Source organism: Astatotilapia calliptera, chromosome 18, assembly GCF_900246225.1.
Source record: "Astatotilapia calliptera chromosome 18, fAstCal1.2, whole genome shotgun sequence".
NCBI classification, from domain to species: domain Eukaryota; kingdom Metazoa; phylum Chordata; class Actinopteri; order Cichliformes; family Cichlidae; genus Astatotilapia; species Astatotilapia calliptera.
Genome location: NC_039319.1, coordinates 31,753,630 through 31,779,022, shown reverse-complemented (window position 1 = coordinate 31,779,022; position 25,393 = coordinate 31,753,630). Strand labels below are relative to the sequence as shown.

The following is a 25,393-nucleotide window of genomic DNA, read 5'->3' as shown; positions in this document are numbered from 1 at the left end:
CCCAATCCATTATAATGTTATGTTGGAATGTTGTTAAAGAGGGTCAAAATGTTTCAACCCAGTTTGTTTTGCAGATTCTGTATAGCAGCTTTAATATAGAGAGAACACAACTTCCAGATTGTATGAATAAAATCAGTTTTTTTCTTTTTGTCAGTTTAACAGTTTCTGTTGTGCCCGTCACTGCTCCCTGTCTGTTTTCTTACCTGTTTCTTCCTCACCTTGTACTTTCTCCTTACGTTCTCCTCTTTCCTCTCTCCCTCTTTGGACTGACAATCATACACAAATAGAATTTATTCAATTAGATGAAAAATTACATTAATATGAAAAAAATACTATTAAGATCACTAACAAAAAGTCCTCTCTCAGTGTACTTTCAACCAAAAGGCAAATAACTAAACCACACGAACATCTAATAAAGGATATAAATATTGAAACACTGATCCAACATTATTCTTGATTTACAGATCATTTGATTTTACACTTTTACCTGATGTGGCTCCTTTTTAAAAAAAAAAAACTTCCTTATATCCATTATGAACCTGGCTGTCTCTCTGTACACAAACACACACACAACAGGAGTAATGGGCATCCAGTCAGTTAGCTAGTAAGTATCCATTTCAAACAGGACAGTGGTAACAACAGCAGGCTACGAACAATTGTAAGTTTTAGCTTTTAAATAGGCTGTATACATTTCAATGGGAGCAACAGGACGGTCAAATGGCGCTGATTTTACTACAGAGTAGGACAGATTGTAGGGTAGCAAACATAATCGGAAAACACGTTTTCAACAATGCAGGTCACCTGGTGTAATGTTTTTCAGCTAAAAAGAAACATGCTCTGACTCCTACCTAACTATATAAAGAGTAACATGCAGCTGATATGTCCTGTCTTAAGCCAGGCACTCACACCTCCGCTCTGCTGCGTCTCAGCCACCATCGCTCTGGCACAAAGGGCACCAGAGCCAGAGCAGGGGAGAGGCGAGCTGGAACAAACCATTTTGGGAGAGGGGATATCTATACTTTTGTTGTTAAAATATTACATCTCAACCAAGTACAGTACTGTATGCTTTTCATATTTTTTGTAGTGTGTCACACAAACAGCAAATATTGTCAAAAAAGTAATAAATCTTTGGGGGTGCTTTGCACAGCACGCCGAAGTTATGTTTTTAAATCGTGCTCTATTTGGATTGGATTACACATTAAAAAAATGTGCAACCAAAAACTGTTTTTGTTCAGCTTTAGTACAATAAAAATAAAATATAACACAAACACAAAATGAAGGAGAGATGACAAAAACAACGGGAGAAAGAAAGGACAGGAAGGAGGAGAAAAAAGATTTCGGCACACTGGGCTAAACTATTCGTTTTAGGGAAACATTGCAATGAAAAATGTGAGTATTGATGAGACAATAGAGAATGTTATATTACACTGTATGAGGAAGAAGCAAGAAAACTGATTGAAAGCCTAAATGGATTTAATCTTAAACTAGATTTCATTGATTGACTTAGAAATAAATCAGGAAGCAAAAGTTATCAGGCCATATTTAATTATCTTGGACAAACGCATTTGTGTGACATGTGGATCCACACTCCATACCAGTTGGTGGCGGTATTTCACCAATTCGTTGTTTGTCAACAGCCAAGAAGAAGGAGCAGCAGGCGTCTCCTGCGCTGCTGGGAGCAGGAAGTTGAACAACGACAACAAAGGCTGTGTTAGTTGAAATAATAATATATTTAATACTGGTAGATATGGTTTTTGTCTCCCCTCTGGTTTTGCCTTAAGTGAGGTAAGTGTCCGGTTCTGAAGAACTAGCTTGTTGTATTGTCGCTGACACTGGGACGTTTTCGCCTGTTGTTAGCTTAGCATCCATTTACTACGTTGGATCATCTGTTTTCATTTCACCGTTAGTTGAATTGTGTACTTGATCCAGTCACGACTGTGTTCTGATGCGGTGTTATAGCTGTCAGTGCAAAAGCAACACTAGCTTTTGTTGTGTTGCATTAACGTTAGGCGGCGGCATTAGGACCACAGAAGCCATTTAACAGTGTCTGCCAATGAAGTACTGTCATTTGGAAATGGCTTTCTATCCCTGCGACAGAGCAGAGTTTAGTCCGCTTCTTGCTCTGTGACAGCTCCAGCGCCCCTTCGTCCGGATGGGATAACCGGAAGAAAATAATGGACGTGACATTCACGTGCATGTGATGTGTCAGGATTAGACTTTACCTTCAATAATTGCACAGCATTGTTGGTTTTATAAACAGGACCTTGAAATCTGTATGTGTCTTCACAAGTGGAATACCATCTTAGACCCGCAGCATACAGTCCCCAAAACCAGTGGCTAACTACCTTCCTTTTATCGCAAATTCTTGAAAAAGTAGTTGCTAAACAGCCAACTGATCATCTGCAGAGGAATCGCTTATTTGAAGCGTTTCAGTCAAGTTTCAGAGCTCATCACAGAAACAGAGTTAGAGAAGGATACAGATGATCTTGTTATGGCCTACAGCGTTCAAAATGTTATTACAGTGATAAGAGCATCTGTAGATCAGATTGAATTAGGTTGAATTACTGGCACACGATGGTGCTAAACATGTTCAAAAAACTTACTTCTTAAATCCAGACAGTGTGAAAATTCCTGCCAGGTTTTAGATGCTTTATGGTGTAAATTAGCCTTTATACACGTAGTGTTTAATGTCCACAATAATCAAGGTATCTAAACCAGTCATGACTGTTAAAGTTTGTAAAGCAAAGCATTGCTACATAAAGATCAGCCCTTTCGATATTTCTCTCTTTAAGCAGGTCCTCGTGTGGAAACCTTTGGACACACCTGACACCTTATTTGCTGAGCAGGACTATGGAGGAAACAAGCAGGGAGGCAGTTGCCACTGCAGTGCAGCGTGTGGCAGGGATGCTGCAGAGGTCAGATCAGCTGGATAAAGTGGAGCAATACAGAAGAAGAGAAGCCCGTAAAAAGGCGTCAGTGGAAGCGCGGCTCAAGGTGATGTTTCCTCTGTGTGTACTGTTGTTGTTATCTTAGCAATGTCTACTATTTAATTCAATAACAGCTAAGATAAAGGTATGCTTTTTTATAGAGAATGTATTCATTAGTAATCTACACAGTAGATGGATACACGTTAAACAAGAAAGCAAAGCATTTGTATATAGCACAAGGTTATTAAGTCCCAGTAATTCAACAATGATGCTGAACATGAATGTTTCCTGGTGGTCCTTGATGTTCTTCAGGCAGCCATTCAGTCCCAGTTGGATGGTGTTCGGACTGGACTGACCCAGCTGCACAGTGCTCTGCTAGATGTCAAAGATATCCAGAGTTCATTGGCTGATGTCAGTAAAGACTGGAGGCAGAGCATTAACACCATTGAAAACCTAAAAGATGTCAAGGATGCTGTAGTTCAGCACAGCCAGCTGGCTGCTGCTGTGGAAAACCTAAAAAATATCTTCTCTGGTAAGTTTAGCTGAACCTAAAAACTTCAATCTAAAAGATGCCAACAATATTCTGTTACTATAGAAACCTTATCTGCTCTTGGTTTTTACTGGCATGGGTGTCTTTTTCCTTTGCTTTGTGTCTAGTGCCAGAGATAGTGGGAGAGACACAGCAGCTGATAGAGCAGGCAGAGCTGCTGCAGGCCCACAGGAAGCTGATGGAGCTGGAGTGTTCACGTGATGACCTCATGTATGAGCAGTACCGTATGGACAGCAGGAACACCAGTGACATGCATCTCATTTCCATCTACTTTGAAGATGTAAGCGAACATAGCAAAGTCGATGCAGAGAGTTGGACCAGTGGCAGCCTTGCCCCTAAAAATATAGCTTGGAACAAAATCCATCACAAAATACAACAAACGTTACAAATAAGTTTGCTCAGACTACCTGTGTGGTTGCGCGCACGTGCCTGCTAGAATACATTTGGTGGTCAAACTCCATTACAGTGTGCTTAAAGTTCATGCAAATAATATGCATGTAGAATACATGCAAAGCCGAGTTCCAGTTGTCACTTGGAATTGTCCTCTTGGGTACAAGTTCGTGCATCCCGGTCAACTGGCAGTACCTGCCTTGTTTAAGAATTTGATTGGACAAGTCAGTGTCATTCACACACAGTGCAGGTGCTTTTGTCATTTGAAAACTCTGAATGTTGAAAGCATTGAAAAGGCATAAAAGAGCTACGTCTGAAAAAAGTGAATAAAAATCTCCGATAGTAAAAGTGTTTAAAAAAATACAGTTTATGAGTAAAAAATCGTTTGACTGGCTTCATGAAGGGACACCAATGCCTTAAACTTGTGTTCATTCTTTTTTTTTTTTTAACCTTTATTTAACCAGACAAAAAAATCCTGTGATTAAAAATATGGCCTGGTTCAACACAGGTAGTTGTAGAGAAGCCGCTCAAAAAGCTTTCGCTCTATCTGTTCTCTTCCAGGTTCAGGGACTGTCAGACGAGCTGGCTAAACAATTATGGATGGTACTGCAGCGGTCCATGGTAACAGTTCGTCGTGACCCCACCATGCTGGTGTCAGTAGTTCGTATCATTGAGCGGGAGGAGAAGATTGATCGGCGTATGGTTGACCGAAAAAAGCAGACTGGGTTCATCCCACCTGGGCGGCCCAAAAAGTGGAAGGACAAGATGTTTGAGGTCAGAACAGGATAATACTTTGTAAATACTGAGAGAAAAAACAATTTCAAAGGGTCTGAAAACTCTCCACATCTTTTTAAGTACCTGCCAACTCTTCTTAAATCGTATCAGTCATTGTGTTTGTGAGTACTTATCCAAAACTTGTTTACATTTAATTTGCCTTTGCTTTTATTTTCATTTTCTTCATAAAATATTTCAGTCTTTGTATTTCTGACCATGTGGTTAGTATTCTGTCAGCTGTAGGACTGGTGTATGTCTACAGTGATCTCCATCCACTTATGGAGACCCCTTTGACTCATTTAAACCTGTGTTTGCACTCATGGTTGACGCAGCCACAAAGCCAGTGAGCATTTATGAAGCCTTTGGTGGATTCTGTTGCAGGTGTTGGAGGGTACAGTCAGCACCCGCATTGAGGGCACACAAGCAGTCACAAGAGAGGCTGATAAAATGTGGCTGGTTCGTCTTCTAGAAATAACCAGGAAATATGTTCTGGATGATCTGATTGTTGTCAAAAATCTCATGGTGCAGTGTTTCCCTCCACACTACAACACATTCAACAGGTCAGACATATCATTTCTTGTAAGAGTGTGAAGTCGCAGTTATGTTAAATGTCTATAAATGTCTTTCAATCCCAACAATCCTCAGCTTATTTGTACATCACTAAAAAACTGAAGATCTGCAGATCTATCAAACTGTTTCCATAGTGAGGTAAAGGGCTTTGTACATTTAGTAGCCCCCCGCCAGGACTACATGTGAAAATGAGTCTGGCTAAATCTGGTATATTTAAGTGCTCGTGTTCATTCGTATGCATTGTCCTTTTTAAATAAACACGAGTCAACGATATATTCTACATATATGCTTTTGTGTGTCGTATTCACAGACGTGCTCACCCACATGTGCACCCTGTATGCGTGTTTCAGGTTTTTCCGTCTTTACCATAATGCTGTGTCCATGCGTGTCAAAGAACTGGCCTCTGAGGACTTGGAGGCTAATGAGATTGTGTCTCTTCTGACGTGGGTCCTCAACACATATAAGAGGTACACACACAAAGCACACTTTGTGAGTCTTTGCTTGGAAGCATGTATGTAAACTGACCTAACCCTGGGGCATCTTACTACTGCTGAGCAAAACTCATGAGGAATCTGCAGGTGTGACAGATGTACTGTTATACAACGAGTGTGTGTGTTTGTCCCAGCGTGGAGATGATGGGCCATCCAGAGCTCTGTTCAGAGTGTGACATCCACCAGCTGGAGCCTTTGCTGCCGCGAGAGGTGGTGGACGACCTGCTCAGCAAATATGTGAAGACCTTTACAGTAAGTTGCTACCAGGAACTCTCTGGATTGTCTCATTCAAGTTATTGTGCCTGTAATTATTTATACAGTATATTGTGGAGTTTAAGTTCTCATGCAATTAAAAACTGTGAGTGCTGCACTACAGTAGGCCGGCTCCTTGAACATCCAACTGCAAAAGAAACCAACTCCTCATGTCCTCATATCTGTAACTTGTAATGTCAGCATCTCATTAAAAATGACAAACAACAGAAATCAAGTCAATTCCTGTTTCTGTTTGACGTTCATGTCTTTAGTCTAATATAACAGGCTGGCTGCGCAAGGCCCTGGAAACGGATAAGAAAGACTGGCAAAAGGACACAGAGCCTGAGGCTGATCAAGACGGATACTATCAGACCACACTGCCGGCCATCGTCTTTCAGGTAACACGCAGCTCCCCCGTGAGGAGTGAGCCCGTACAGAGCTGTAAGATTTTCAGCCGTGTTGATAACACGCCTCGTGTGAATGTTCTCAGCCAGATGATGTCCGCACTGTTTTTTTTAACTTGGCGTCAACACTCATATTACAGACCACGCCTGTTTTTTCAATAGCATTACTAGCTACCTCTTTAAAATGTAACAAGCCAAGTAACTATTTTAATTAGTTTAACTGCACTTGATTATTTGTAAAAATGTTTCAACAGTAGCAGAGGATCCTTTACAGGTTCCACACGTTCTGTTAGGTTGGTGTCTTTTGATATTGCACCATTTTTATTCCTGTAAACATTTGTCTCTGCTTATTCACTGGCATGCTCACCTGCCTCAGCCTGGGTCACTGCTGCAGTAATGCACTTTGGTTGGCAGAGAAGAGGCAGAGCACAGAAAGGAGGAGATAGTTTTATACGACTGTAATTAAACTTGGTTATGTTTAACTAGTTACTCTCCAACACTGCTCATTGTTAAAAGCAGTTTATTTTCACTGCGCTTGATGAAGAAAAAATGAGATCTAAAGCGTGGTGGGGGAAGTATCGGGGTCACACTGATCAGGTCATGGAGACTTTTCAGGCACAGTGTTAGACTGAAGCTGTCCCTCACTGACTGCAGTTTGAAGGATTTGCTGTGACATTCAGTGTACTGTGTGATGTCTGCTACGTTGTACTTGCTTCTTGAAAGTGCTCCTCTGATTCTGTCTCGACTCCTCAGATGTTTGAGCAGAACCTACAAGTTGCTGCACAGATTGATGGAGATTTCAAAGAAAAGGTTCTGAAGCTTTGCCTGAAACAAATGAACACTTTCCTCCTCAGGTATTTCTGTCATACGCTTTTTTAACTTTTCTTGTAACAGTTCAAGAAAAATGTCAGTGATTTTGAATTTTATGAAGGTGTCATTTAAACCACAGCTTTATGATAAGCTCCTCCTGGAGTAGTGAGTTGCAGGCCTTGATTTTCATGCTCAGACATATGCAAACCCTAGCGCTGTGCAAACAAACTTGTATTTTCCTGCAGCTATTTCCTTGTGTGCACCACTTTTTTCACGAGGACTTAATAGTTCCACTGAGGTGTACACTAAGGGACAACTCACTGCATGTAGTTACACTGACAAATACCTTTATTTCCATTCTGGTGCTGCAGGTAAAATCATTCACCAGCAACTTTAATGAACTGACGCTGCACAGCACTATATACTAATGGCCCTTTAGCACTCTTATTCCATCTGCTGTCTTTTTGCGCACCCTCACATCACAGTTTCACACAACATAACCATTGTTTAAAATGTGTGCGAGAATTATTAGTCTGCATTTCCTAGTGTTGACTTATTGTGAGACTGACAGATTGAAACAATTCACACAGTTCTCTGAAAAACTGTGGAGCAGTTAAAACCAGCGTGATGAGGCTTCGTCATTAATCATTGAATAGAAGCTGTTAAACATTTGAGAGAATCCGGATCACTGTGATGAATAAACCTGTTGTGATGTGAATCCGGTTCTAATTGTTTCTGTTCTCACTTCATTGGGAAGTGTGCTACAAGTGCATCTTGCAACATTGGGCCCAAAATGAACACCCTCAACTAGGGCTGGGCGATATGACCCAAAATTCATATCTCGATATTTTTTAGCTGGATGGCGATATAAGATGTATATCTCGATATTTTTTAAGCCATAAAGTAAGAACAAAAAGAGAGTTCTTAGTTAAAGCTGTGTCCCAGATGTCACACAGGCACTTTTATTAACATACAGCACAGATGTACATGAAAAATTACTCAAAATTAAATTATGAGCATTCATTAAATAATAATGCTCCATAAATAAAAGAAAACAATGTTGTTTTTGTGCTAAACAAAGAGCTCACAATTGTGCCGTCAAAATGTAAACTAAAAGATGCTGAGCGTAATAACAAAGACAGACAGATTTCACAGCTGCTCTGTTCCCAAGTTCTACTGCATGACTGACAGCCTGGAGTTTGAAATCCGCTTCATAACCACGTCTCTTACAGGTGCCATTTATGGTCCTTATACACACACAATACGGTAATATTACGTTGAAGCACAGTACGTATCACTCCGCGAAGCTCCTCGGTAGCCGTAATGCGCCGACAATCTATCAAGCGGTGCAGCTCCGTAGTTTACCAAAGTCGTACTCAAACATTTTTGACAGATTGCTGAGCGCCGTGTACCACATAAAATCGGTTCGCGGCCATCAAGCACAACCAGAATTCATACATAAGGCGCGCTGTCAACTTTTGAGAGAATGAAAGGATTTTAGGGTTAGCGCGGTTAGCTCGTTAGCATGGTTAGCTCGTTAACACGTTGACGCTGTCCAGCCCCACGCATGGGGCGATGCGCAGTAACTCGTTAACGGAGATTTGCCGTGTCCATCTTGTCGCTGCCTGCACGTGAAGCGATGGGGGAGAAGGGGGAGTTGTCTTCAGTGAAGGCGAGGCGGAGTAACGTTGCGTAGAGACAAAAGTGGACGAAAGAGAGGCAAACTTGCAGCTCCACAACTATAATTATAACGTAACATAGACTATATCGATATAAAGGATATTGTCACATCTTATATCTCGTATAAAAATATATCGATATGTTTTAAAAACTCGATATATCGCCCAGCTCTACCCTCAACGTGGTTCATAAAAGTCCCCGGTTCTCCAAATTAAAAGTAGCTAATAATCAATAGTAATTGCATCCATTTAGAGAGCAAGTAAGAGAACAAACTACGGGAACATCTTTACCAGTAACTATGTGTGTTTTGTTTGCAGGTACAGGGAGGAGGCGGTGAGCTACAAAGAAGAGCACCTGAGAGACAGGCAGCTGCCTCAGTGCTATGTGCAGTATATGATAGCCATCATTAACAACTGCCAGACATTTAAGTGAGTTGTAATTTCATTCATGAACTAGTGTTAACATATTATCCAAATAAGAGGTGGATTACTCTAATTCACCCCATCAGCCATAACAGACTGATGGGGTATTGTCATCAGCTCGCTGGGCGGGCAGGCGCTTGGCACGAACACCTAAGATTGTGACACCACAGGTGCATCTACGAATGATCTCAGACAAGTTCAAATCACACTGGCTGGCAGTGTGCTGGCAAAGATTGTTGAAGATTTCTGTTTTTACCTGTGCTTGATACAGTAAGAGCTCAGCGACACTGAGCTCAAGCTGTGCAAAGCTGTGATGTGCTGAGATCTTAATGAAGGCAAATCACTTTCATCAGCTGCTCCTGTTTGTTACACACATCCTGGTGCACAAGAGACAGCAGCGGCTAACAGAAGGGACAAAGTGTGTCAAGTTTTCAAAATAAAAGCCCTCAGTTTCCTAATAGAAGGAAAATGTGCTTCAGACACTTTTGGATTTTCAAAATATAAGCCCTTAGTGTTATACAGGAAGTTATTTTATTGACCACAGGTATGTGTTGATTTTCAAAATAAAAGCAATGGGACAGTCATTATAAGAATTTCACAGGATTGTCCCTTTTTCATAACAAAGGCCTCTGCTTATTGGTTGATGCTGTGAAATGTTCAGTATAAGCCACTGTCAGCAATGTGTGCTACTCAGTCCTTCGTAGAGTCCTCCGTCACTCTTTATGAACTGCAGTCAGCTGGAAGATGTTGCATCATGTTTTTTATTGTTGCACAGGTTTTACCCAAATTCATGCTTTACTGCTATTACATTTAGCAATGACTGTACTGTTTAAACAGTTATAAGGTTATATGTCCTTGTATTATTTATTATGTTTTAATTCGTTTTCAAAACTTTGCATGCTGTTTTTTTTCGCATCACAAATTCAGAAGTGGTGTTCTGGAAGTTATGGTGAGAAAACATGCAAAAATATGCCAATATTAATATAAGCCACTAGGGTGTGATGTGTTCTGTAAACACAGGCTGGTGAAAGCGGCTCACCGCTGATGCTGTCTGTCAGTGAAACTGATTTATGGCTCAGTCATGTTATGAAGATTCATTTGTAAACAGTCCCATCTGTCACTCAGGGAGTCCATCAACAGTCTGAAGAGGAAGTACTCTCAGTCATCAGAGCCCACTGACAGTGATGCTGCCATAGAGAGGACGCTCAATGAGGTGGCAAAGGAGGGTTGTCAGTTCCTGTTAGATGAAGTTTTCCTTGATCTTGAGGTAAAAAAACAAAGTATATTTTTAATAATACTATAGTTACTACATGTTTATATCTTGTTTGTTGTATTTCTAGTTTCATTTTCTATTAAAAAAAACAAAACTCTGGTCTGATATTGTAATCAGATTTTTATTAAATATATTATAAAAGGATGCCAGTCGTGTTCATTGCACGGAGCCTGAAACTAGTGTTTGACTGTTTGGGTGGTCCAGAAAACACGCCTGTCACGTTCAGTCCACGGCTTTCAGAGGAAGTACTTTCTCTAGTCTTGCAGCAAAGCATTTAGCTACTATTTTGGTGTCCACTTCAAAGGAATATAGGTGTTTATAATCACATTTAAATCCATTATATATTTCCTGTTGATCAATAAGAGACAAATGAATCTGCTGTATATTAGGTGTTGTTGCTTCGAGGGTCTTTGAGCGAGTAAATGAGCAGCCTGCTCTCCTTGCTCACACATTGTAACAATAACAACACAAAAACTTTACAGATTTATCAGCTGAAAGTGAGTCGAGGGTGCAGTTGAGTTCCAGCTGTTTCACAGGAACTTGTGAAACCTCTTAAACTGAGGATTTATTTTAGCATTACGAATGAATGATAAGAATTTCCTCTGATGTTTAAATACTGATTACAAATTATTCTCTCATTGCATTTTCCAGAGTCACTTGAACGAACTGCTGACCAGGAAGTGGCTGACAGGCTCTCATGCTGTGGATACCATCTGTGTGACGGTGGAGGACTATTTCAATGACTTCAACAAGATTAAGAAACCTTTCAATCAGGTAGAAGTTTTGCAAACAGCCGTAGAGTCCAGTGAAATTGAATAACGATGTTTTCAGCATGTAGGTCTGAGCTGTTTGCGTAGCTTCCACAGCTGTAGTGTAACTCTACTCTGAGGACTAACCTGCTCTATGTGCTGTGTGCAGGAGATGACGAGTGAGGCCCTGCGCAGGGTGGTAGTCGAGTACATTAAAGCAGTGATGCAAAAGAGGATCACTTTTAAAAACCCTGACGAGAGAAAGGAGGGAGCTGAAAGGATGATGAAGGAAGCTGATCAGTTCAAGTTCCTCTTTAGAAAATTGGCTGCGGTAAGTTCACATGTGTGCAGTGCTCTTTGGTATGGAAATATGTGGACAGTGTGTGCTTCTTCTCTCATTTTGATAATTACGGCTTGTAGCTCATGAAAATCAAAAATCCAGGATCTCGAGTGACTACAATGTTTCAGATTAATCAAAACAATGAACTACAATAATGTCTGACTTCCTAAAATATATTTCAAATGTATATTAATTTAACATAATACCTCATTCATTTTTATATTGACCTAAATGAGCTCAGACTTGACTCTTTCAAGTTTTGTTTTCGTGTGGATTTTCTACCCTAACTCTAATTGATGTACTGTGAAGAGTTTAACAGCCAAGCAGATGATACACACGATCCTCACACAGCAGCACATGAAAATATTCTTGGTTCTCTTTTGTTTTTTAACCATGTAGGGTGAGGACACGGACTGGCTTTGTGGTGCCATCACTGCTATTGCAGAAGTGTTCAAGCTGACTGACCCCACATTGCTGTTCCTGGAGGTCTCCACGCTGGTGTCTAAATATCCTGATATCAGGTACACAGACACATGCTAACGCTGGCTAGCATTCCAGCTGTTGCCAGCATCATTCCCATATTTTCAGCATGGTACTTTAGACATACAGTGGGGCAAAAAAGTATTTAGTCAGCCACCGATTGTGCAAGTTCCCCCACTTAAAATGATGACAGAGGTCAGTAATTTGCACCAGAGGTACACTTCAACTGTGAGAGACAGAATGTGAAAAAAAAATCCATGAATCCACATGGTAGGATTTGTAAAGAATTTATTGGTAAATCAGGGTGGAAAATAAGTATTTGGTCACCTCAAACAAGGAAAATCTCTGGCTCTCACAGACCTGTAACGTCTTCTGTAAGAAGCTTTTCTGTCCCCCACTCGTTACCTGTATGAATGGCACCTGTTTGAACTCATCATCTGTATAAAAGACACCTGTCCACAGCCTCAAACAGTCAGACTCCAAACTCCGCCATGGCCAAGACCAAAGAGCTCTCGAAGGACACCAGGAAAAGTATTGTAGACCTGCACCAGACTGGGAAGAGTGAATCTACAATAGGCAAGCAGCTTGGTGTGAAAACATCAACTGTGGGAGCAATCATCAGAAAATGGAAGACATACAAGACCACTGATAATCTCCCTCGATCTGGGGCTCCACGCAAGATCTCATCCCGTGGGGTCAAAATGATCATGAGAACGGTGAGCAAAGATCCCAGAACCACACGGGGGGACCTGGTGAATGACCTGCAGAGAGCTGGGACCAAAGTAACAAAGGTCACCATCAGTAACACACTACAACGGCAGGGAATCAAATCCCGCAGTGCCAGACGTGTTCCGCTGCTGAAGCCAGTGCATGTCCAGGCCCGTCTGAAGTTTGCCAGAGAGCACATGGATGATACAGCAGAGGATTGGGAGAATGTCATGTGGTCAGATGAAACCAAAGTAGAACTTTTTGGTATAAACTCAACTCGTCGTGTTTGGAGGAAGAAGAATACTGAGTTGCATCCCAAGAACACCATACCTACTGTGAAGCATGGGGGTGGAAACATCATGCTATGGGGCTGTTTTTCTGCCAAGGGGACAGGACGACTGATCCGTGTTAAGGACAGAATGAATGGGGCCATGTATGGTGAGATTTTGAGCCAAAACCTCCTTCCATCAGTGAGAACTTTGAAGATGAAACGAGGCTGGGTCTTCCAACATGACAATGATCCAAAACACACCGCCCGGGCAACAAAGGAGTGGCTCCGTAAGAAGCATTTGAAAGTCCTGGAGTGGCCTAGCCAGTCTCCAGACCTCAACCCCATAGAAAATCTGTGGCGGGAGTTGAAAGTCCGTGTTGCTCGGCGACAGCCCCAAAACATCACTGCTCTCGAGAAGATCTGCATGGAGGAATGGGCCAAAATACCAGCTACTGTGTGTGCAAACCTGGTAAAGACCTATAGTAAACGTTTGACCTCTGTTATTGCCAACAAAGGTTATGTTACAAAGTATTGAGTTGTATTTTTGTTATTGACCAAATACTTATTTTCCACCCTGATTTACCAATAAATTCTTTACAAATCCTACCATGTGGATTCATGGATTTTTTTTTCACATTCTGTCTCTCACAGTTGAAGTGTACCTCTGGTGCAAATTACTGACCTCTGTCATCATTTTAGGTGGGGGAACTTGCACAATCGGTGGCTGACTAAATACTTTTTTGCCCCACTGTATACAAGAACTGAAATGATGGGATTGTTTTTTATATGGCACATTTACACTAAACATTTTTTTCTCTCACATTGCTGCTTTCATGGTCATTTGAGGAAATAGCATAAGCTTTAATTGCAGTAGTTACCCTGAAAAAACCTACACAAATAGTGTCACCAGTCAGATCTGAGTTTGAATAAAAGACATTAGGTTGCTTTTCCTTAAAATAAGGTTTTTACCCACCACAATACATTTCTACTGTAGCTGCACAGTGTCACATGACATTCGTGGCCAAGGAGTGGCTGACAATAATTAACAGTTAAAAAAAAAAAAGCTGTGAAGTCTGCTAGTAAAATGAAACGGGACAGTTTGCACAGAGAGTACTTCCTGCTCTCAGAGACTGATATAGATGTAACGCTGGATTTATCTGGAAGTATTGAACGTGTCATCAAAGTACTTATTGTTAGGTGTGTGTTTAGTGTAGGAGTAATGCAACATACTCACATTCATATAGTATTTATTCGTTTTTAAGCTTAACCAACACTTTATTCTATATATCTACCTCACATCCATGCATGCCTTTAGACTGAGGGAGGATGTAGTCAGAGGAAACCACACGCTCACAGGGAGAACATAGAAAGGCCCCAGCCAGGGTTCAAGACACTTTTGCTGCGACAGTGCAGCCATTAGACCACCACGAGTGATGACCCAAACACGGGCTGCAGGAAACAGACTTAAAAGAAAGACTCCGTGGCAGTTATAGGGAACCACAATGGAGATCCAGAACTGGTGCTGGGAACCAGGGCAAAGAAATCAAGCAGCTTCTAACAAACTTATAGTGGATTAAATATTCAAGTGTTTGCCTCTCGTGTGCAGGTATAGTTTTTTCATTTGATACATTTTAGTTATCAGTTTTATTGTTCCCAATGCTGTGTGTTTACTGATTTGGAGCTTTAAGTGCACATTAAGCACTAAGTGTATAAAGCTCATTTACTGAGCCCTGCTCTCCAAACCTGACAGAGCTGTAACAGTGTCTGTGTAGCTGGATTTAAGAAGTGCTTACATTTCTGAGTGTTTGGCGCCATCTTCTGTCAGTACACAAGGTTACATCACCAGGTTATAAACTTTTATTTATAAAAGTTTATAACCTTTATAAAATTTTATAAAGGTTATAAACTTTGTTTCTTAAACCCAGCTTCACAGACAGAATCACATCTTTGAGAGCAGAGCTCCATGGTGTAAGTTCGCCTTTGTACATGTAGTGCTTCATGTCCACTTTGAAATGCTTCTGGTTAAAGTGCTCTTTGGAAGGAAGACATACAAAGTTAAAACATGAACTGATTAATATTCCACTCTGACTCCAGGTGGGAACTTGCTCCTGACGTCGCAGCGTTAGAAACGAGAGTTTTTCATGCAATCTGTTTACACATCTTGATGAGGGCGTGCACGCTGAATCGTGTTGGTGTTCTTTCTGTTAAGCATGACCGTGCCATGAGAAAAAAGCTTTTCAGACTTAGTTTAAAAAGAGAGTGCCTCAACTAATGTTGAAGTGTGCCTGATCACCGAGTGAGCCGTGACAGTGCTACCAAGGCCATCAACACCACGCGGAATACAGCATGTGTCTATAATGAGTTTGCCTATACGTGGCTGAGGTTGTTTGTCCCTCCGGCTCTCTGTAGGGAGGAGCACATCCAGGCGCTGCTTGCTGTGCGTGGTGATGCCAGCAGGGAGATGCGGCAGATGATCATCGGAACGCTCAGCGAGAATAAAGTGTCACATTCTGGTGTCACACAGTCCATTTTTAAAGACGTCGCTGTGCCCACCATTGCCATGACGACCATGACTACAATGACCTCCATGGCAACCTCAAAGCTGCTAAAATAAAGCCTATTTCCATGTCCAGCTCCTTCGGTCACACTAGCATAACAAAGGATACTTTATTTTTCACTGGTTCTTGCAGCCTGTTTTCTGTATTCACTCATTTTGTTCCTTCTTTCCTGATCACATGCCTGCTTAAACAAATACAATTTGTATTGTATAAATGGACTGCATCACAAGACTTTATGTCCTCTCCTTTTACTGAACTTCCCTGTGTTACTCTGTTTCTTGTCAGTCATGTTTCTTTACCTTAGCTGTCCCCTGACTTGTGTACAGCATTCAGTTAACTTCGTTTCATTTTTAATAGCCGATACTTCACATTACCTGTATGGACTGAGCATGAAAAGAAATGGAACAAAAGCAGGATACCTTAAGAGAAAAATAACTCAAGAGGTATTCAAGTGTTTGTTTTTTAATATATTTCATAGAAAGTTCACATGAAAAACACCTGGATCAAAAAGTTCTGGTAATCACCAGAAGCTAGAACCAACCAGACAAAGGTTCCAGAGAATCAGCTGATGCTCTCCTAGTGTAATTCATTCACTGTCATATTTCGGCCGGACCCCATCCTAGATGTTGTGGGACAAGAGGTGGGGTTCACCATGGACAGGTCACCAATCTGTTGCTGAGAGACAACTGTGCACACCTACAGCCAATGAACCTAGCATGCATGTCTTTGTGGCATGCGTGTTCAAGAAGTTTCTGTATCCAGGTTCTGTACAGTGCTGGTGTTAGACACGGAGCATGCTGTGAATACTGACAGTGGGTAAAAGTATACGACAGACGAATTCCCATACGTCTGTTTGGAAATGTTTAATGATTGTCCAAATCCTGGACACTTCAGCGAGTGGTCAGCAGCTATGCAGCCTGTGTCCGGTGGGCGGCGGTATAGAGACGCTAAGCTTGTTGTTAAGCGTCGTAGCTAAAGAAGACGCGAGGCGGGGAAGAAGAAAGAAACAGGACGTTGTGTTAAATCTGAGAATGTGCAGATTGCTGAAGATGAATAAACCTCTTTAGTTTCTGTCACGTCCCAATTATCAGACCGTGTGTCTGCTCGACAAACCGACTGAGAGTGCAGGCTGCCGATCCTCCGCTGGGTAAGACTGATAGCCTTCACGATATGGCGACTTTTGTTTACTGCCGGCCAGAGCTAGCTTACTTTAGGTTCGCCAAGCAGCTACTGGTACGAGTAGTGTTTCAGTGAGGTCGCTTTCTGTTGAATATACTTATGTTTAGTCTTCTCGCTGTTACCATTAGCGGCTCTTTCAGCCCTTGTTAGCCGGGTAGCAGCAGCTACTCTGGGTTCCGCTCAGAGAAGTGAAGCCCAGTGAGTTTTCGTCCGGTTCAGATGGTAACTGAAAGGCATTCTTCCATTTTACGTTTAAATCTTCTCAGTCTGCCTGTTTTCAGACTATTTATGTAGCTGGCAGATAAAAGTCGAGACACAGCTGTTGGTCTTCATGTTCAGGCCACACGTCTGTGCACAGGAGGGGCTCACAGGGCTGAACTACATCTTTATGTTCAGAATACTGAAAGGTGGAGCTCGGAAGAGTCAAAGTCTTTCAGTTATTTTTAATTTGAAGAGTGGCGCTGCTTTCAAAAAGTTGTTTTTTGTTGTAATACCTGCACCGATTTTTCTGAATCACGGCATATGCCCTCCATACTTTAATAACGCTCATATAAAAAGACTAATACTAAGGTTGAAATTAAACTAAAGTGACTGAAACGAAACGTTTACAACCAATAAAACTGAAGCGAGCAAGCCCGCTCTCCAAATTAAACTGGATTAAAAAGTCCAAATGAAAACTAACTATAAAGTACAACATTATGACTGATCCACAGAATTATAACTCAAAATGATCAGAAGACCTCATAACCTGCCTACACTGAACCAGGGGGAGCCCTTTTCCACCTTATGACACAGCATCTGATTCAGTGTCCCACAGCCATCAACAGCATTCGCTCATGTTTGCTTTGTGATCCTCGCTGCCTCTCTAAAGGAAGAGTTCCACTTACTGGGCCAGTTTAACCTGTTATTTTAACTAAATTCTCACCAGGTGGGACCTTAAAAATTACCACAAAGGTTCTTGTTGATAATGTCATTTTTATTTTTAATCCTTTTGTACCAGAGCAGGGATCGGGCTAAGGGCGGCAGTATAGCCTCTGTACTGCTCTATCGCTGCCCGTGGTTAAGGCGCAGGACGCCTCAGATAATACCACCACATGAGAGCTGATATTGGAAGAGAAGAAGTCGCAACTGGAAGCAAGGACTTTGCAAACTTTTTAAACTGTTCCCCTTTAACTCCTGAGCTGGAATATCATTAAAATGGTAATAAAAACCAACACGATCGTATCTTCAACCCGGCTGCAGTGGCCATGGCGCAACGTGCCAGGTTACAAAAGTCAAGAGGTCGAAGCACCAGCTGATGTCACGTCACGCTCTGTGTACAGTGAGCATAAAAACACCATATCACACAGTCCCACCCATTACCCCTGGAAACGCCCTGTGCCAGAGAAATGCATAAATGTTCATTTTAAAAAAGTTTTCAATTTCAGTTCAATTCTGTTTTATTTCTAAAACACCAAATCACAACAACAGCTTCGTGTTGTGGGTAAAGACCCAACAGTCACACAAAGGACGTAGTTGCCATCCTGGAAACCACGAGTGAGCCTGCAGCCTGAGAGCAAAGGGCTCTATCAGGCTCATACGGTACTGTCAGGTTTTCAAGTTGAGATCCGCTCTGATCATTCAAGACCTTGTATGTGAGGATCAGGATTTTAAATTCAGCACTGAATTTAACAGGAAGCCAGTATGAGAAGGGTGCGCTCCCTTTCTAGTCCCGGTCAGTACTCTTAGTACAGCTTTTTGGATCAGCTGAAGACTTTTCAGATAATAACGAATTACAGTACTCCACCCTGGAAGTAATTAAATCCTATGAGGCAGCATGGTGGTGCACTGTTGCCTCACAGAAGGAACATCCTGGGAACCAGCACCACCATTTCTGTGTGGAGTTTCACAGAATTCCTTTCAGCACCCAGCTGTTTATACTTCTGAAACCTGATTCATCTTGACTTTTATTAAAGCATTCGGTTTCTCTAGAAACTAATGCAACACGCGCTTCACGTTGGAAGTGCCTCTTTGCTGAATAAGGTAATGAAGGAGCCAGTGTAGTTTCGTATCTGTTGTTAAGAGAATCTGATCTAATCTTATTACAGCTGCCACGCAAACACATCTCAGGCACTCGGCTCGGTCTGGAACATTTCTTAACAAATTGATTGTTTGACTGCGATCCCACAAAAAGACTTCCTCAAATCCAAAGTCTTCCAGAGAGGCATGAATTCAACATTTCTGCAGACTTTCTCACTGCTAAGTCGATCAAGCTAATAAGCAGTGGCTGTCTTCACTGTTTCAGGTTCACCAGGCTCTCTGAAGTTTCTCCAGTCATCCACTCATCATGGTGGAGTACTACCAGGTTTTAGGAGTACGGAAGGATGCGTCTGCAGATGACATAAAGAAAGCGTGAGTTGAAGTTTTAAATGTGGTCCTAGCTGAGAACCTGCACAGAGATGCCATCGCCTGCAGTTTTCTCAGGCTGTGTCTGGTTCTTTATTAATAAACTGCTGAAGGAGTTCAAGCTAACAGGTAAATGCTGCAGAGCTGCGTCACATCTGCACCACCTGGGAGCTGAATGAACTATCCTTTGTGAGAAGAGTAATAGTTTCCCCTCTGACATGTACATGAATAACGTGACGCGTAACATAGCGCTGTGCTGCGTGCTTCGAGGCTTCAGCTGGCACATGGCGGCACATTTCACTTTGAAATCTGGTCAGAAAATTCAGATCAGAAGTGCTCATGTTTTGCTCTTTTACGTCTGTACTTTTTCATTGATGGTAAAAGCCATGCTTTCATTGTTTTCACTGCAACAGCACCTTTTACTTCTGGTGTGCAGGTACAGAAAGCTGGCCCTGAGGTGGCACCCAGATAAAAACCCAGAGAACAAAGAGGAGGCTGAGAAGAAGTTCAAGGAGTTGTCGGAGGCTTATGAAGTCCTGTCTGATGGTTTGTATCACATCTGTGTGTGACGGTGTGTTTTCATTGAGGTCGACTCAGTGAAAACACACGACTGTCTCTTCGGTGATCCTTGTATTTCTGTATTGTATTTTTTACTGTTCTCCCACAGTTTGCTTTCAGCTTTTGAAACTTGTCACTTTCCTGTTTTAGCAAACAAGAGGAGTATATATGATCGTTATGGCAAAGAGGGGCTGACAGGGAGCAACGGTGGAAGAGGTAAGCGTCTCTTTTTAAATGCACCTGTAACTTTGTTTGCTTGGTTTGAACACTGGCACGAGATCACATTTACAGCATTTTTACAATGTGATCGCATTCACTTTAACATTTTCCATGGAGATTGTCAAATCGTGCACAGAGGGATGGAACTTCCAGTTCCCGTTATCAATTCCCTTCCACAGAATAATTCCATGCTGTGTTTCAAATGTTTGTGCATGTTGGAGGTGCTTCCCCTCTTTGTTGTGATCAGTGCTGGGCCCATCACTCAGTCATTACTGCACATATTACACACACTTTTCTTAAAAGTAATGCAGTACACTACTCATGCACTCTCATCCTTTTGTATAATAAAAATGAATGTCCACGCTGGAGACTGCGTCACTATTTCCCTCCAGCGACACACGAAATCAGCTGATCATAGCGAGAGTGCGAGACCTGATAAGCGGCATCGTTAGGCGGGTAGATTTAACGATTCCAAGGAATTGGAATTATTTTCCGGCTCCGGCCGGATGTACACTTTTAACATCACTTTTGACTGACTTGATGTTTCAGGGGCGCACTTCCACAATGGAGAGCATTTCCATGAACCTTTCACGTTCCGTAACCCAGAAGATGTTTTCAGGGAATTCTTTGGTGCCAGAGACCCGTTTGCAGACTTTTTTGGTAAGACCTCCGTTCAGCTGAACAAAGCTGCATCACTGAGTCTGTGACTGCGTCCAGCTTTGAGCTGCATGTTTGAAGACTTTGGGCCTCCTGCTGTGGTTCTCAGTTATTCTTGCGCTCTGACTCTTTCTCCTCTCAGGTGCAGATCCATTTAGTGATGACTCGTTTTTTGGTAGTGGCCGGCGGCACCAAAGCCGGGCAAGTCGTAGCCGGACAGGTGGCCCTTTTTTGGGGGGCTTTGGTTTCCCAGCCTTCGGTGCCGGCTTCTCCCCTTTTGACCCAGGTAAGCTGTTAGCCAGCGTAAAGCTCCCGCTGCTGCAGAGTGGCTCCAAAACTGTTGGCAACGTTGATCTTTTGCTTAAATGAATTAAACAGATCAACTTTTTACTTTTAGCCTTTGGTTCTTTTGGCTCCATGAGCGCCGTGGGTCATATTGGTCACATGGGTCACATGACAACAATGGGCAGTATGGGAGGAGGCGGCTTCACCTCTTTCTCATCAACCTCTTTTGGAGGAGGAGGTGGAGGAAGCATGGGCAACTTTCGATCTGTGTCTACCTCCACCAAGACCGTCAACGGCAGGAAGATCACTACTAAAAGGTACTGACCTGCCAGATAGCATGTGACAAAATCTTCACATAGCAGTGATGTGCATCGTACGGTTAACGTGTTCTTAGTTATCGTGCACAAATCTTTATTCCATCCTGTGGTGTCATCAGTGAGCTCAGCTTCCGTGTCGCCCAATTCTAAACCAAACAGTCGTGCGAACTTTAATGAGAGATGAACACAAATCACCGCGTCCTGGTGTAGCAACACAGTGAGGCCTTTCAATGCATCACTTGTCAGGGAAGCAGCTGTTTGAGCAGCTTTTCACAGGTTAAAAATGAAGCGAGAGCAGCTGGCCGACACCGATTCTCAGAGGAATTCTGAGGAATTTTAGGAACGTCCTCAGCTGGATGTACTGTATGAAAACTGAATGCTTTTTAATCACAGCTGAGATCAGTCAGACTAGGCTGAAGGTTTCCTGGTATCAGCTTTGCAGACGTTGGTTGAGGTTTAGTACAGCGGCGATCTTGTAGTAATAGTCTCATCACATGGCAGCCATCTTTGTAATGTCCATGTGTTCCTGGTCTGTGAGCGGGAAGAAGCCCACAATCTTTATACTTACAGTCACTTTGATGTAAACAAACCGTTCGCGTTTTGTAACCCAGAAGATTTCCAGTGTTTCCAGTGCATGTAACCTGTTGTGTGGATGTCCAACAACATAACTGGCTCTATGTTTTCTGAGTTCTGTTCTGGACCCCTTGAGTGGCACGTTTGTCACTGATAGTTGTGAACTGCTGTGGAAATCGTATCAATCAGAAAAAGGTCTAAGCTTTCTGCCACAGGTTTTTCCTGACTGCTATCAGCACCGTGTACGGATGTTTGCATCGCAAAAGCCAGATGATCGGAGATGATATGAATAAATGCTTCATGCTTTCTGCCAGTTTAAGGTCGCCTTATTACTTACCATTATTTAACATTTTTTGTTTCTTACCTTTCCACAGAGTCACAGTTTCATCAAACGTGGCTTATTGCATTTTGAATCCCTGATGTTTATAAAATGATCTAAACGTGGTCTGATAGATGATGGATAATGAATGTTTTTGGACAGTCTTACTGTGAATTTAAAATCGAGACTTGGACCAGTCCTGTACATTTGTGCCTTTAACTCTTCACGGTGTTCCTGTGTGCAGGTTACACTTTCCATACAGGTGCTCACATTCACACAGTTTCTTTTTTTATTGGTTTAAATCAATTCCAACTTCTGCCTGCAAACGACACATCAAATCAGTGCATAGGACAAATGGATGGTTTCATTTCAAACTGAACCAACATGAACATGGGGTGGCTGTAGCAGGCGGTAGAGCCGGTCATCCACATTCCTGGCAGTCTACATGCCAAATATCCTTGGGCAAGATACTAACCCCAAATGAATGTGTGTGAATGTTAGTTGTGTAAAGCGCTTTGAGTGCTCAGATGAGCAGAAAAGCGCTATATAAGAACCATTTACCATGAAACATTTGTCAAATTGCGACCTCGGAGTGGAAAAGATCCGTTGCTTGAATCGGTGTATAGAAGCAGCCAGAGGTGTTTCCGGTGTAATTTTCAGCACTTTGTTCAGTACAACAGCATCAAGAAGAAAGAGCCAAACACACTTTTGCCATTTAATTTGGAGGGAAGTTTCCAAAAAACCCAGTGTGCAAAAAAAACAGCTCTTTTTTTGAAGTGTAGGCAGGAGTTAAGGAGAGTAGGAAGGAAGTAGGAGGTGAGGCTTAGTTAGACTCATGTTTACACCGGCCTAATCATCATCTCAGCAACATCTCAGCAGACTAAACACTGCACCAGCAGACGAGCGGTACGAATGCTGCTCCCATTTACGTGTAAACGGATTTTCACGATTAAGATGGTGTAAATGCTCTCTGTTTCTGCAGAATTGTAGAGAACGGTCAGGAGAGAGTTGAGGTGGAAGAGGACGGCCGGCTACGCTCATTAACCATTAATGGCAAAGAGCAGCTGCTGCGACTGGAACACAAGTGAAGACACGCAAACATCCTCCACTGGAGACGTGTTACCTCAGTACCGAGATCCCAATAAAACTTGAGCTCACAGTGGAATAAACAAAGCAACAAAACAATGTAATAATAGCTGTGTTTCATTAGTTGGTTACTTACGTTGTGCTGTTCCATTCATGTCCTTCCCCTGCTGACTCTCATTTGTTAACCAACACTTTGACTCCAAGGGTTTTCTATGCATTTAGTTGTTGTCTATGAATCGAAGCCGTCCTTTATTTTTGCTCAGGGTGGTGTTATTTTAACGTTTGGGACCACAGTATTGTTTTGATGTTCTTCCCCATTTCAGTACTTTGAGCTTCGCGTCATCCACAACGAGGCGTGACTTTGCTCTTTCATCTGAATCGGGAAAAAAAAGATTCTCATTTCGAAACGTGGGTCAGAAGTTTCTATCCCAGCACCCCACGTTTATTGCGTGTCTAACCGATTCTTAATTTATTTATTTTTATTAAAAACACAATGCTGGTAGGATGTGTTTTGCAATTTTATATGTTCTAATACCTGTGTTTCTGTTTATTTAATGATGCATGTATACCTGTTGATGTCAAGTCTTAATGTCAAAGCTTTTGATGGAAGGCGTTCCATAAATGACAAATGAATATGGAAGGAATTTTGTGTACTTTGTAAACCAATAAATCTTGAGTTTCATCCTGTTTTCAGGATGTTGAAATATTCGCTGGCTCTGGCTTTAAGTTTTCAGGGATTTAGATGAACAGCTTCTGTTTCAGTGTCCATCGTGGTTAAAAACTCGTTGGTCTCTTTATTTATTCAGTCTGTGTTGAAATGAATAGTTTCTCAGGTGTATCGGTCAGCAGTATTATAACGATTGTACCACCATGAAATAGTTTACAGTAGTTTAATTCCTTGCTTGCAGATTTAGTGATTTACTCGTCGTTACACAGGCCTGGATTACATCACATCTTCGGCCTGAGAACCGAGGAAAAATGAATCTTCCCATTGAACTTTGTGGTTTCCTTCCTCTTTGGAGCTAAAACAGGCCACACATTTAGTCTTAAACCTTAAAGGGGTATTAGTGACCGCAGTGAAAACGTACATCAAGTATTTTAGTATATTCCTACCACATTCTCTCTCTGAGCTGCCTCAGAGTTGACTATTTATTTTATGTTAGAACAAAAATCAAAAACATGTTGGTTGTGCCAAATGACTCTAGTCCCCTAACGAAAGAAGCATACCTGTCTGCTGACGTGATCTGTTTGCACCAGCACCTTCAGGGGGATATCCTTTTCTTTTAACTGGCACAGCAGCAGCTGTCCAGAACTGTCTTCTTCATCGTGAACATCCTGTGTGACACTGAAAAACATTCAATGCGTTTGTCATTATGCATGCTCAATCCTCCAGGTAAGTAAATCCCAAGAGGTCGATTTTGTCCACCTGGACGTCTTCAGTGGGAGAAACATTTCGTCACTCATCCAGGTGGCTTCTTCGGTCTCAGCTGACTGCAGGTTTCCAACCTTATAACAGTACATTTGCACAACTGGTCCAGCCCACTGAATGAACAATGGGCTGTGAGGTCAGCTCCTGGATCATTAATATGCAATTTGTCATGACCACTGATCAAAGACGGTGAGTAGCATTCACACAGAGTTGGGGAATGGCTGCAATCACAGCATTGTAAGATGGTGACAGATGGACCCTCAGGTACATCTTCCTCGTTTCAGAGATGGTCTTTTCCTTTTCACGTAAATGGCCTCCTTGGTTCCTCACTCAAACCAGCGTTCCTCCCTGTCCAGGATTTGCATATTAATGATCAAGGAACTGACCTCACAGCCTCTTGTTCATTCAACATGCCACATTCACCCAAGCACTTTCTTCTATGGTTTTAAGTGTTTACTAACATTCGCAGACATTGATACTCTGTTGGATGTATCGCAGAGCAACTTACGGTCAGTATCTTCCCCAAGGATATTTGGCATGCAGACCAAGAGAGCCAGGGATGGAAACACCAACCCTCGGATCAGTAGATGAGCTGCTCTACCTCCTGAGCTACAGTTGTCACTGATGTCAGACAAGAAATTATTCTCTGGATCTGTGTCTTTTTCAAAGCCCAGTACGTTATGGTCTGTTTATCTAAATGATCCCATTTATCATATACAGAATTCCACTGAATGATA

At 42.1% G+C, this 25,393-nt stretch overlaps 2 protein-coding genes across 3 annotated transcripts; both read left to right on the top strand.

The window, feature by feature from the left end:
• Positions 1 to 1,603: 1,603 nt before the first annotated feature.
• Positions 1,604 to 15,881, top strand: exoc3 (exocyst complex component 3). 2 transcript variants are annotated; one of them, XM_026150356.1, is made up of 16 exons: positions 1,604 to 1,785; positions 2,796 to 2,994; positions 3,240 to 3,459; positions 3,585 to 3,757; positions 4,429 to 4,641; positions 5,023 to 5,201; positions 5,562 to 5,678; positions 5,837 to 5,954; positions 6,227 to 6,352; positions 7,112 to 7,212; positions 9,166 to 9,276; positions 10,396 to 10,537; positions 11,195 to 11,317; positions 11,462 to 11,623; positions 12,032 to 12,153; positions 15,501 to 15,881. In XM_026150356.1, exons 2-16 carry the CDS (start codon positions 2,851 to 2,853, stop codon positions 15,703 to 15,705), a joined length of 2,256 nt encoding a protein of 751 aa, XP_026006141.1. In that variant the 5' UTR covers positions 1,604 to 1,785; positions 2,796 to 2,850; the 3' UTR covers positions 15,706 to 15,881. The 2 variants fall into 2 exon arrangements, with proteins under 2 accessions (XP_026006141.1, XP_026006140.1); XM_026150355.1 differs by having other exon boundaries at positions 2,793 to 2,994.
• Positions 15,882 to 16,143: 262 nt separating this feature from the next.
• LOC113011023 (dnaJ homolog subfamily B member 6-like) lies at positions 16,144 to 23,331 on the top strand. The gene is made up of 8 exons (XM_026150398.1): positions 16,144 to 16,796; positions 19,113 to 19,219; positions 19,650 to 19,759; positions 19,922 to 19,987; positions 20,540 to 20,650; positions 20,790 to 20,933; positions 21,045 to 21,249; positions 23,124 to 23,331. Exons 2-8 carry the CDS (start codon positions 19,155 to 19,157, stop codon positions 23,227 to 23,229), a joined length of 807 nt encoding a protein of 268 aa, XP_026006183.1. The 5' UTR covers positions 16,144 to 16,796; positions 19,113 to 19,154; the 3' UTR covers positions 23,230 to 23,331.
• Positions 23,332 to 25,393: the final 2,062 nt, after the last annotated feature.

Bases quoted from the DNA above. Each gene is read 5' to 3' on its own strand.
- exoc3 (XM_026150356.1), top strand. From the start codon at position 2,851: ATGGAGGAAACAAGCAGGGAGGCAGTTGCCACTGCAGTGCAGCGTGTG. The intron at 2,995-3,239 runs GTGATGTTTCCT...GATGTTCTTCAG, and splicing joins CAGTGGAAGCGCGGCTCAAG to GCAGCCATTCAGTCCCAGTT. The intron at 4,642-5,022 runs GTCAGAACAGGA...ATTCTGTTGCAG, and splicing joins GGAAGGACAAGATGTTTGAG to GTGTTGGAGGGTACAGTCAG.
- LOC113011023 (XM_026150398.1), top strand. From the start codon at position 19,155: ATGGTGGAGTACTACCAGGTTTTAGGAGTACGGAAGGATGCGTCTGCA. The intron at 20,934-21,044 runs GTAAGCTGTTAG...TTTTACTTTTAG, and splicing joins CTTCTCCCCTTTTGACCCAG to CCTTTGGTTCTTTTGGCTCC. The intron at 21,250-23,123 runs GTACTGACCTGC...CTGTTTCTGCAG, and splicing joins AGGAAGATCACTACTAAAAG to AATTGTAGAGAACGGTCAGG.